The sequence below is a fragment of the Rhinoraja longicauda genome, chromosome 28 (assembly GCF_053455715.1).
Source record: "Rhinoraja longicauda isolate Sanriku21f chromosome 28, sRhiLon1.1, whole genome shotgun sequence".
NCBI lineage: Eukaryota > Metazoa > Chordata > Chondrichthyes > Rajiformes > Arhynchobatidae > Rhinoraja > Rhinoraja longicauda.
The window spans coordinates 7,389,268-7,401,870 of NC_135980.1; the positions used below are offsets into that span (position 1 = coordinate 7,389,268).

Consider the following 12,603-nt stretch of genomic DNA (forward strand, 5'->3'; position numbering starts at 1 on the left):
GACATATTAAGTTGAGGCACTTCTTCAGACGGGTTGCGACCAAAAACGTCGCCTATCCATGACTCCAGAGATGCTGCCCGACCTGCTGGGTTACTCAGAATTTTGAGTCTTTTATCATTCAGGTAAACCTGTTCGCCACCTCTTCAAACCCTCCGCATCCTTCCTATAATAGGGCAACCAGAACGCCATGCAATACTCCAAATGTAGATAACCAAAGCCCAAAGCAGCATGGAAACAGGCAAACATGTAAACTAGCACCTGAAGTTCCTTGTATCTCCTATAAACTAATGGGTTTTTAATCCACAAAACATTTAGGTTACACCTTGCAATGGATTAACGCGTGTACAAGTACCGAGGGGTCCTCAAGTAAGACTGTTGCAACCTCGAGCATTCCAAGAGAGAGTCTAGCTTTGCCAGACAGGAAATTTCCTTACAGGAACATCATAAATTACCATTCAATGGCTGACAAGCTGTGTTGTGCTCAAAATACCCCAAAGAATCAGGTGCAACGTAGATATAATTGGTCATTATGCATTTCAACCAGGCACAGTGGCAAAGCTAGTAGAGCTGCCTGCTCACATCATCAGAGAGCTAGGTTTGATCCTGACCTCTGGTGCTGTTTGTGTGGAGTTTGCTCGTTCTCCCTATGACCACGTGGGTTTTCTCTGGCTGCATCGATTTCCTCCCACACCCCAAACATGTGCAGATTTGTAGGTTAATTGGCTCTATGTACATTGAGCAGGGTAGTGTGAACGGGCAATTGTGGGTGGCATGGACCCAAAGTGCTGAAAGGCCAGTTTCCCTGCTGCATCTATCAATCAACCAACAAATCATTGCTATTCATGCAGTCGCATGGGACTCAGCAGTAGAGTTGCTGCCTTACAGCGCTTCCAGCGCCAGAGACCCAGGTTCGATCCCGACCACGGGTAATGTCTGTACAGAGTTTGTACGTTCTCCCCGTGACCTGCGTGGGTTTTCTCCGAGATCAGTTTCCTCCCACACTCCAAAGACATGCAGGTTTGTGGGTTAATTGGCTTGGTATAACTGTAAATTGTCCCCAGTGTGTATGGGATAACGTTAATATGAGGGGATCGCTGGACTCGGTGGGCCGCAGGGCCTGTTTCGGCGCTGTATCTCTAAACTAAACCAAAACAGTCAGGAAATTATGGGCCTATCTTGATAGATGGCACTGACTACTTGAAAATAAACAAGTGCAGAAACTGTTCTATGATTGTATAATTGTGTGCCATCTCTTAAATCTCCCAGATGGATGTTATTCTTCCCCTAAACATTAGACTATTTTACATTGGCTTACTTTCCCCGACCTGCTTAGTACTGATCCAAGGTCGACTTTAAACTTTAGAGATACAGTGCCGAAACAGGCCCTTCAGCCCACCAAGTCCACGCCGACCAGCGATCACCCTGTACACTAAACCACACACGCACGCACGACAATTTCACAACTTCCCGAAGCAGTTTAACCTACAAACCTGTCCTTCCTTGCAGTGTGGGAGAAAACCTGTGCATCCAGAGAAAACCCACATAATCACAGGGAGAACGTGCAAACTCCACACAGACAGCACCCATAGTCAGGATCAAAGACAGGTCTCTGCAACAAGAAGGCAGCAACTCTCCCGATGTGCTACTGTGCCGCCAATGATTGCATTATTACATGCCATCTCATAAATCTCTCAGCTAGATGTTATCCCTGCCCTAAACATTAGACCAATAGACATATATAGACATGTATCGCACTGAATACTCCAAGCCCAGGTATACAATATGATAGAACGTTATTTATCCCAGGAGGGAAATTGGTCGGCCAACTGTTATAAAACACAAGATACATGACACATGAAATTAAAGTGACGCGTGGAAAGTCCAGGATTGGGGATGTGCAAAAATTGGGGAGGGGGGAGGTGGCTTACTTTGCCCGATCTGTGTAGTACTGATCCAAGGTCGACTTTAAACTTTAGAGATACAGCGCCGAGACAGGCCCTTCAGCCCACGCCGACCAGCGATCACCCTGTACACTAAACTACACACACACACACACACACACACACTAGGGACAATTTCACAACTTCCCGAAGCAGTTTAACCTACAAACCTGTCCTTTCTTGGAGTGAGGAAGTCTACCCCACGTCAGAAGGGGGAGAATAGAATAACTAGCTGAAAAGTCCAGCTCCTCCAATGATGTGCAATCAGCCTCAAATGTCAGTGCATCCCCTCCCAGAAGCCACATCCACAGTCCTTGCAAGGATGCTGGAGTCTTGTGTAGAACACTGTGTTACTCCAAAGTGGAGTAACACAGCAAGTCATGCGTTTTTTTTTTTTTGAGGACATGGATAGGAGACCTAAAGGGTCCAGATTCAAAACGTCACCTATCAGATGCTGCCTGACCCACACGTTTACTCAAGCACATTGTGTCCTCCACAAACCTTATCTTTGACACCCATATTTCTCCAGTGCCACTGGATAAAACTGCCAGTTTGTTTACAAATCTAGCCACAGCTGATCTTGTGGAGGATTTAAAAAAGTAGATACAGCATGGAAACAGGCCCTTCGGCCCACCGAGTCCGTGCAGACCATCGATAACGCTAGTTCTATGTTATCCCACATTTCTCCACTCCCAACACGCTCGGGGCAATTTTACAGAGGACAATTAACGTACAAGCCTGCATTTTTTGGGGGATGTGGGAGGAAACCCATGCGGTCACAGGAAGAACGTGGAAACTCCACACACACACACCCACACACAGCACACGAGGACAGGATCGAACCTGGGTCTCTGGTGCTGAGAGGCAGCAGCTCAACCAGATGTGCCACTCTTTATGATCACAAAATGCGGCATATTTACATCCATTTAGTTTTCAAATCCAAATTGCACCTGCATTCCGACAGGCAACAAGATAACCATTTCACATATATGGCACTCTGCCCTAATCACAGATGTGCTTAATGACATTATTCAGGCCTTGAAGTTGAGATTGCAAACCTGGTCCCAATATTAAACATGTGCTCAATAACATTGATGTAATAAATAGCTGTGGCCACAATTACGTGTTGTTATTGGCTGTTCTGCTGCAGCTACAGGCAAAAATCCAAAATGCCACAATGCAAAACAGACAGCGTTAAAAATGGCGCAAGTCAAGTGGCGTGGAGTAATCTCCACTTGCCTGCGTGTAATGTAGTCACAACAAAGCACCGTATAAGGCAGAGTCAAGTTGATTGCTCGCCCGTGGCACTTTTATCAGTGCACCACAGCTCAGTGTGCTCGACCTACAAGATGTACAGCAACACCTCACCCGGACTTCATTGACAGCAGCTTCCTCACTTACAGCCTCCGAGACCTTGCATTATGTTCATGGAAACGGCATCAGACTCTTCCCGAGGCAACATAACCATTGATAGACACAAAGTGCTGGAGTAACTCAGGTGGTCAGGCAGCATCTCTGGAGAAAAAGGATGGGTGCCGTTTCGGGTCATTTGTGGCTGGTCCTAATTGATCCTGGTCTTTTCTCACCTCCAGTGTTTCACCTCCCCCTCTCCCCACACCTCATCCCCTATTTTCTGACTGAAGGTTCCCAGCCCGAAACGTCACCCACCCTTTTTCTCCAGAGGTGCTGCCTGACCTGCTGAATTACTCCAGCACTTTGTGTCTTCCTTTGGTATAAACCAGCATCTGCAGTTCTTTTGTTTCCGCATTTTATTTCATAACCGTGGTGGTTTCTTTCCAGTTGTACCACTGTGTTGGCACGCTGTATCGAACAGCACTGTGGCAACTCAGAAAGGGCGTACACTGTCCCTCCTGAGTGCAGGTGAGAATTCCTGGCCTTGTAATGACATCCATAATCCATAAGAATGAACAGATGAACAAAAAAAACAAGGGGAGATAGAAGGGACTGCAGGTGCTGGACACTTGTATTGAACACAAAGTGCTGGAGTAACTCAGCAGGTCAGGCAGCATCTGTGAAGGAGTCTTCAGACTGATTGTAGTGGGGGAAAGAAAATTGCAAAAGAGATGGGGATGGGATAAAGCCCGGCAAGTGATCGTTAGATGCGGGTCATGGGGAGTTTGTTTGGCAGACGGCTGGACACAGACCAGAGATTAAAAAGTAGGCAACCGTGTCAGATAAGGAAAGAAGAGTACCTGGCTGTTTACCTCAGCAATAAACTTGACTGGACCAAAAATATCAATGCACTGTACAAAAAGGGCCAGAGCAGACTTTATCTACTGAGGAGACTCAGGTCCTTTGGAGTGCAGGGGGCACTCCTAAGGACCTTCTACAACCCTGTGGTGGCATCGGCCATTTTCTATGGAGTGGTCTGCTGGAGCAGCAGCATCTCAGCAGCAGAGGGGAAGAGACTCGACAAGCTGGTCAGGAAGGCCAGCTCTGCCCTGGGTTGTCCCCTCGACTCAGTACAGGCGGTGGGAGAGAGGAGGATGATGGCAAAGATAACATCGCTGCTGGACGATGACTCCCACCCCATGCAGGACACTGTCACTGCACTGAGTAGCTCCTTCAGTGACAGACTCCTTCACCCCAAGTGTGTGAAGGAGAGATATCGGAGGTCCTTCCTTCCCGCTGCTGTGAGACTGCACAACCAGCACTGCTCCCAGCAGACGAGTCAACAGTAACAGTTAGGGAATACACAGTAAACTGATGACAATTTATCCTTGTCTTTATTTTTATTTATAATGAATGATCTCTTGCTGTTCACTTTGCTGCTGTAACATTGTAAATTTCCCCAGTGTGGGACAAATAAAGGAATATATTATTATTATTATTATAAGAGCAATGAAAGAGTTAAAAGGTAAAGCCATAGGGAGGGATAGAGGTGGAAGGGGAATGGGGGTCAAGATAGTGGGAGAAATGGGTGCAAACTAAGATGAGGGGTGGCAGCACAGGAAAGAGAGAGAGAGGGGACAAAAGGGGGAGGGGAGGGGGGCAGGGGTGGTTTGGTGGGAAGGTATGAGTGAGTCAAGGAGTTGCTTTAGAAACATTGAAAAATAGGTGCAGGAGTAGGCCATTCAAGCCGGCACCACCATTCAACATGATCATGGCTGATCATCTAAAATCAGTGCCCCGTTCCTGCTTTCTCCCCTTATCCCTTGATTCCGTTAGCCCTAAGAATTATATCTAACTCTCTCTTGGGAGTGACCTCAACAGAAAGTAGTGGGGACTTGAAGAGGTGATTGACGGGTGAGTGAGTGACAAAGAGGTGAAAAGGAGACAAAAGAGTGTCAGATTATATCATGGAGTCATGGAGTGATACAGCATGGAAACTGGCCCTTGCCAACATGTCCCAGCTACACCATGCCACTCCTGCCTGTGTTTGGTCCACGTCGCTCCAAACCGGTCCTGTCCATTTCTTAAACTTTATGATAGTCCCTGCCTCGACTCCCGCCCCTGTCACCTTGATCCGTAAAAAGAGGGAGTACAGAGAAGGTTCACCAGATTGATCCCTGGGATGGCAGGACTTTTATATGAAGAAAGACAGGATAGACTCGGCTTATACTCGCTGGAATTTAGAAGACTGAGGGGGGATCTTATAGAAACATATAAAATTCTTAAGGGGTTGGAGAGGCTAGACGCGGGAAGATTGTTCCCGATGTTGGGGAAGTCCAGAACCAGGGGTCACAGCTTAAGGATAAGGGGGAAGTCTTTTAGGACCGAGATGAGAAAACATTTCTTCACACAGAGAGTGGTGAGTCTGTGGAATTCTCTGCCACAGAAGGTAGTTGAGTCCAGTTCATTGGCTATATTTAAGAAGGAGTTAGATGTGGCCCTTGTGGCTAAAGGGGTCAGGGGGTATGGAGAGAAGGCAGGTACAGGTTACCGAGCTGGATGATCAGCCATGATCATATTGAATGGCGGTGCAGGCTCGAAGGGCCGAATGGCCTACTCCTGCACCTATTTTCTATGTTTCTACCCACCACCCTTTGTGTGAAAATGTTACCCCTTAGATTTCTATTAAACCTTTCCCCCTTCCACTCAAACCTATTATCCTTCTCGATGTATTCATGAAGTGACAAGACACAGGCTGAGGAAGCCAAAAATCGCCCGGGCATTCCCTCCACAGATGCTGTCTGACCCGCTGAGTTCCTCCGGCACTTATTTAAGTTTTACTTAAGACTCTGCTCCACGGTTTTGAACGGAAAATCCCACGGCAGGGTGTAAAAACACACGTGTTTCCCTGCAAGTTGGCGAGGGCTTAGACTCTCTCTCTGCCAGGACCAAAAGAGCCTGGGATCTTCCGCCTCTGATCTCCCTCCCTCCCTCCCTCTCTCGGCGTGCATGTGCCTTTAAATACTCCTCGCCTTCTGTCTCAAGAAGGTAGGAGATGGGAAAAAGTCACTTAAAATTCACCACAAGAGCATCTCGTTCGAGTCTGACTTGACAGAACGCCCACAACTGGGACAATCTTCATTTTTTCTTAAATATTTCAAAACAAAAAAAAGCATACAAGATTTTGTTTTTAAAAACAGGAAAAAAAACCCCCACAGCAAACTCTTCTTGAGGGCAGCACAACACATACACTCTCCATGAAGTTTGCACCAGGGGGGGGGCAAGTGCGAAATTGCATGAACTTTAAAGGGGACTCACCTACGACCACGCACAGCACATCCACCAGCACGAAAATATTCTTTTTCTCGAACATCTTGCGATGTAAACGTCAGACACTCTCTCTCTCTCTCTCCTTTTCCTGGACCTGGTTATTGCACAGGGAACGTATTTTGTTTTAAACACACGCAGGGGAAAGAGGGGTTTGTGTTTGTTTGTTTTTTTAAAAAGTGCAACAAAATACAACCCCGCCAGTGTAGGAGCACGCGAAATAAGATCAGGGCAGTAACCTGAATTTCGAGTTCTTCCGGAATCCGAGTACCTGTCTCGATCTGCAACGCCGCGGACGAGTTTGGACTTTTCCCTGAATGCTCCCGACTTCCTAGTCAGTGTTTGTTGGTCAATCTCGCCAGGGGTGGAGAGGGGGCTGGACGTGACGCGGCCAAACAAGGACTACTCATGTTGCTGTGTCTTCAACAGCAACCACTCTATGCTTTTGTTCTCTCTCTCCCTCTCTCTCTCTCTCCCTCCCCCCGTCCCACTCTCTCTCTCTCTCTCACTCTCTCTCTCTCTCTCCCTCTCCCCCTCCCTCCCTTTCCAGTAGAAGCAAGGGAAAGAATTAATTAATTCAACTTCACCCAGAGTCCAATCCTTCCCCAGCCTCTGTGTGTGTGTGTGTGTGTGGGGGGAAAGGCGGTAGAGAAGCATACTGGCAGTCACACAAGGAACTTTACTTACCCAGTCCAACCCTCCTCGAACAAACCTTTTTTTGGGGGTCATTTTTATTTTTCTCAACTCAAACTTTGAAGGGACATTGAGCCGCAAGAGACTCTAAAACTAGATTGTCTCCCGGCGTGGTTGGTTGTTGGTTAGTACTTAATGGCTGTACTTCTGTAGTAGAGGTTACAATCTTTCTGCACTGCCGGGTGTGCTTAAGGCGAGGCGAGCCAACCACGAATCTACGAAGCACACTGCGGCTGTATGTACCTCCTTGCCTGTCCCTAGAGTGTGTAGGATAGTGTTAGTGTGCGGGGATCACTTGCCCCTGGGGGGACGCGGTGGATCGAAAGACATGTTTCCGCGCTGTATCTCTCTAAACGAAACTAAAATTAAACACGTCTCCTCTGCATTTCTCTCCCCAACTGTGTGCTGTCCACAGCTGCCACGTCCAATTTCCACGCGTTCAAATTACATTAATTTGCGTTAAATCACCTCCAGCTAAGTACACACCTTTGCACCCAGACATGCTTTTGCGCTGTTCTCTACATTCTGCACTTTAAAACACTTCCCATCAACAACACAAAAAAACTACAGATAGAAATGTCGCAAGAACGCGTGGCTTTAAGGTCTGAGTCATGGTATTCACGTAAAACCAATCCACCCCTTTTTAATTCCCTTTCACTCCTGAAGGTGGTTTGTGCGGATGGTGAGATTTGATTGGAGTCATTCTGTCCACAGTGAGGACACTCCTCCCTCCATCCCCAGGTTTAGCAGTCCATGCACCTGTTCAGTTTTTGTTGAGATAATTTAGCTTTAAGGAACACTACGCTATAAGTACTCACATTTTGGATGGTGGTGTTTTTGAATACGGGCTGCTGGCGTTTACAAATTGGAAATTGCTAAGTTTGCAAAGCCATGGACAGAGCATAGAGAACAAAGAACAGTACAGCATAGGAACAGGCCCTTCGGCCCACACTATTTGCACAGAACATGATGCCAAGGTCATAAGTGATGGAGCAGAATTAGGCTATTCGGCCCATCGAGTCTACTCTGTCTCTACCCCCCAACCCCATTCTCCTACCTTCTCCCCATAACCCCAGACAAGTTATACTGATCTCATCTGCCCGTATATGATCCATATCCCTCTATTCCCTGCCCTTCCACATGCCTGTCTAAAACCCTCTTAAATGCCCCCACTACTCTGTGTAAGAGACTTGCCCTGCAAATCCATTAATCTCCCCCCCCCCCACACCTTATAGTCATGGCCTCTAGTGTTGGACATTTCCATCTTTGGGGAAAAAGGTTCTGACTGTCTACCTTATCTATGCTTGTCAGCATTTTATGTACTATAGTGGCCTGGCGGAGGCCAGAGAAAAGGCAGGACGCCAGGCAGGTTTAGTTAACGGTCTTTATTAGGCTGTGAGCTCCTGTTCACAGCATAGTCCACCTAGGGATGAACCACACCTCCCAACGGGCTGACCTTTAACCCCTTACGACTGTCCATCAAGTGACGAGGGGGCTGACCCAAGGAGTGGCCTGATCCCCAGGGATCGCCACAACTATTTCTATCAACTCCCCTAAACCTATGACATTCCAGAAAAGATTTGAGAGGGAAGATCATGTTGTATAACTCCTGGGCAGTATGGAAATGGATTGATTGAAAGATACAGCATGGAAACAGGCCCTTCTGCCCACCGTATCCATGTCAACCATCGGTCACCTATTCGCATTAGATCTATGTTGTCCCACTTTTCCATCCACTTCCTACATAAATTTAGAAGGAGCAATTTACAGAAGGCAATTAATGTACAAACCCACATGTCTTTGAGATCGAAGAGGAAACAGGAGCACCTGGAGGAACCCCACGCAGTCACAGGGAGAACGTGGAAACTCCACACAAACGGCACCTGAGGTCAGGATCGAGCCTGGGTCTTTGGTGCTGTATGGCAGCAGCTCTACCAGCTGCACCACTGTGCCATCCATAATATTTGGCCGAATGTTTACCTTCTGTGCCAAGCAATTAAATTAAATTTAAATTAAGCTGAACAGATCTCCTTCACCAGCTAGAGTGTGGTCCTGGCCTCCCATCTACCTCATTGGAGATCTTTGAACTTTCTTCAACCAGACTTTATCTTGCACTACACACTATACTCTTTATCCTGTATCTGAACACTGTGAACGGCTTGATTATAATCATGTATAGTCTTTTCTTTGACAGGATAGCACGCAATAAAAAGCTTTTTGGTGTGTCTTCGTACACGTGACAATAATACGCTCAACTGAACTTTGATTTTAATGAAGATTGCAGTGCTCTTCATTGGGATAATGGTTAATATCTTTGCCTTACATCCAGGTGATCTAGATTCAGTTCCACAAAGAGGAGAAAATAATTAGCGAGAATGGAATGACGAGTTGGCAGCTACTTATTTTGGTGGTCAGATTCTTTGTTGGCACTGGATTCAGGAGACTGATAGTTAACTCATGTTTCTTTGTCATGTCTCCATTGGCAGCATTCACAATGCCAGTGAAACACGATCCAACTATCTCCATTGGATTTCCTGGATCGTGTCATTTTTCGTCTTGAATGCCAGGGTGCTGCATTTACCTTGTCAATAGAGTTACAATGTGACTCTGGCCTTCACGCCATAATATGCTTACCGATCCTGAACAATTCGAGTTAATGTTTCTTGAGGGTTTTTATTTCTCTTTCAATTATTCTGGCCTCTTTCACCACCTATTTCTGCCGTATCGGAAGCAAAGTGGGAGAGTCCAGGACCAGAGGTCACAGCCTCAGTTTTAAAGGACGTTCCTTTGGGAAGATGAGGAGGAATTTCTTTAGTCGGAGGGTGGTGAATCTGTGGAATTCTTTGCTGCAGAAGGCTGTGGAGGCCGCCAATGGATATTTTTAATGGTAGTGATAGAAAGATTCTTGATTAGTATGGGTGTTAGGGGTTATGGGGAGAAGGCAGGAGAACGGCGTTAGGAGGGAGAGATAGATCAGCCATGATTGAATGGCCGAGTAGACATGATGGGCCAAATGGGCTAATTCTGCTACAATCATTTATGACCTTAAAAGAGGTTATCATTCAATAGTAAATGCAATTTACCATTGAAGTACATATTGGCTGCAATGTTGAACACTTCTCGGCTCAAAGAGGTGATTAGATCTTTTAGGCATAGAGTAATGCAGCATGGAAACAGGCTCTTCGGCCCAACTTAGGCATGCCGACCAAAATACCCCATCTGAACATCCCATTTGCCTGCATTTGGCCCATTTCCCCTCTAAACCTTTCATATCCATGTACATGTCCGAATATCTTTTAAAATGTTATAACTGAACCTGCCGTCACCACCTCCTCTGGGAGTTCGTTCCATATACCCACCGACCTTTGAGCGGAACACGTTGCCCCTCAGGTTCCCATTAAATGATTCCCCTCCCTCCTTGAGCCTATGTCCTGTACTTCTTGATCCTCTACCCTGGTAAAAAGCTTGGTGCATTTGCCATATCTATTCCCATCAGGATTTTATACATCTGTTTTAGATCACCCATCGACCAACTGCGCTCCAAGGAATAAAGTCCTAGCCTGCCCAACCCCTCCCAAGAGCTCAGGCCCTCAAATCCTGGCAACATCCTCACAAATCATCTCTGTACTCTTTCCAGCTTGCTGGCATCTTTTCTACAGCAGGGTGACTAAAACTGAACACTAGTTCAATTGAACTGAACGCTGGGTGGCACGGTGGCGTAGCGGTAGAGCTACTGCCGTACAGCGCCAGAGACCCGGGTTTGATCCTGACTATGGGTGCTTGTCTGTATGGAGTTTGTACAATCTTCCCGTGACCTGCACGGGTTTTCTCCGAGATCTTTGTTTTCCTCCCACGCTTCAAAGACATACAGGTTTGTAGGTTATTTGGCTTGGTTATAAATGTAAAATTGTGCCTAGTATGTGAGGGTGTATAGTTAATGTGCGGGGATAGCTGGTCGGTGCGGACTCAGTGGGCTGAAGGGCCTGTTTCCGTGCTGTATCTCTAAACTAAATTAAACTAGTATTCGTCCACCTAGTACTAACGTACTAGTATCTTATTCTGAATTGACGGACTGTCATTTTCATAATGTTTATCCCTAACGTATCTGATTATATACTCACTCTTTTGAGCAATATAACTACTCTCCTCAACGTTGCCATTTAACTAGATATTCACTGGTACCTTTTTGGACTCTGTTCCCTCATGAAAGTAGCCTGTTTGAACAGATCCAGGAAACATTAAATAAACAGATGCTGATCTAATTCTGAACAATTTGCACACATCACCGGCTAATTAAAACTTCCAGCTGGGGTTCACAAGTGTGGAATTTGTGGCTTCTTAAGGAATACCATTGGTAGAGCAAGGATTTTTCTGCAGAAGCAGACTCGCTATAAAATGTACCACCAAATCTAAATATGTTGTATGTGAGTGGTGTTAAAATTGATTTCTCTAACTTCAAGTAACCTCCCCCACCCAAGTCATACCAGGTTCCCGTTCTCATCTAGCAAACAGCTAACAATGGCCTGTTTCCTATATCATCGTTACTTTTTTGCGTATCTTTCATTCATTTGTTCTATATATCTTGCAACATCACTATCTATATATCTCTTGTTTCAATAGACACAATAGACAATAGATGCAGGAGTAGGCCATTCGGCCCTTTGAGCCCTTTGGGCCCATTTAATGTGATCATGGCTGAGCATTCACAATCAGTACCCCGTTCCTACATTCTCCCCATACCCCCTGACTCCGCTATCCTTAAGAGCTCTTGAAAGCATCCAGAGAATTGGCTTCCACTGCCTTCTGAGGCAGAGAATTCCACAGATTTACAACTCTGACTGAAAAAGTTCCTCCTCATCTTCGTTCTAAATGGTCTACCCCTTATTCTTAAACTATGGCCCCTGGTTCTGGAAACTATGTCCCCCAACATTGGGAACATGTTTCCTGCCTCTAACGTGTCCAATCCCTTAATAATCTTATATGTTTCAATAAGATTGTTTCCCTTTCCCATGACTAGTCCGAAGAAGGGTCTCGACCCAAAACGTCACCCATTCCTTCTCTCCGGAGATGCTGCCTGACCTGCTGAGTTACTCCAGCATTTTGGGCCTCTCTTTGTGTTAAATGTGGCTCTCATCGTGGTTGTTCTCACGAAAGGTCAGTGATCAGTAACAGTACACTTGTTTTTCTTTCCACCTATGTTGTTTGAGTATTTTTTAATGTTTTCTGAATTATTTCTTGTGCTTTCTGAATTACTTCAGATTTCCAACACCTGCAGCAGTTTGTTGACTCT

General features: G+C 46.1%; 2 protein-coding genes across 3 annotated transcripts in view; both read right to left on the reverse strand.

Moving 5' to 3' along the window:
* The window catches only part of plpp2a (phospholipid phosphatase 2a), a 123,590-nt gene extending 116,548 nt beyond the window's left edge, over window positions 1-7,042 (reverse strand). The window contains exons 1-2 of one of the 2 annotated variants that reach the window (XM_078423833.1): window positions 6,892-7,042; window positions 6,612-6,717 (exon numbers count right to left, since the gene is read on the reverse strand). In XM_078423833.1, the coding sequence (XP_078279959.1) occupies window positions 6,612-6,666 (55 nt within the window). In that variant the 5' untranslated portion in view covers window positions 6,667-6,717; window positions 6,892-7,042. Of the gene's footprint in view, window positions 1-6,611; window positions 6,718-6,859 lie in introns of both variants that reach the window. The other variant, XM_078423832.1, reaches the window with a different exon arrangement.
* The window catches only part of LOC144607165 (transducin-like enhancer protein 4), a 567,195-nt gene that overhangs the window by 446,283 nt on the left and 108,309 nt on the right, over window positions 1-12,603 (reverse strand). The gene's annotated exons all lie outside the window — the stretch shown is intronic.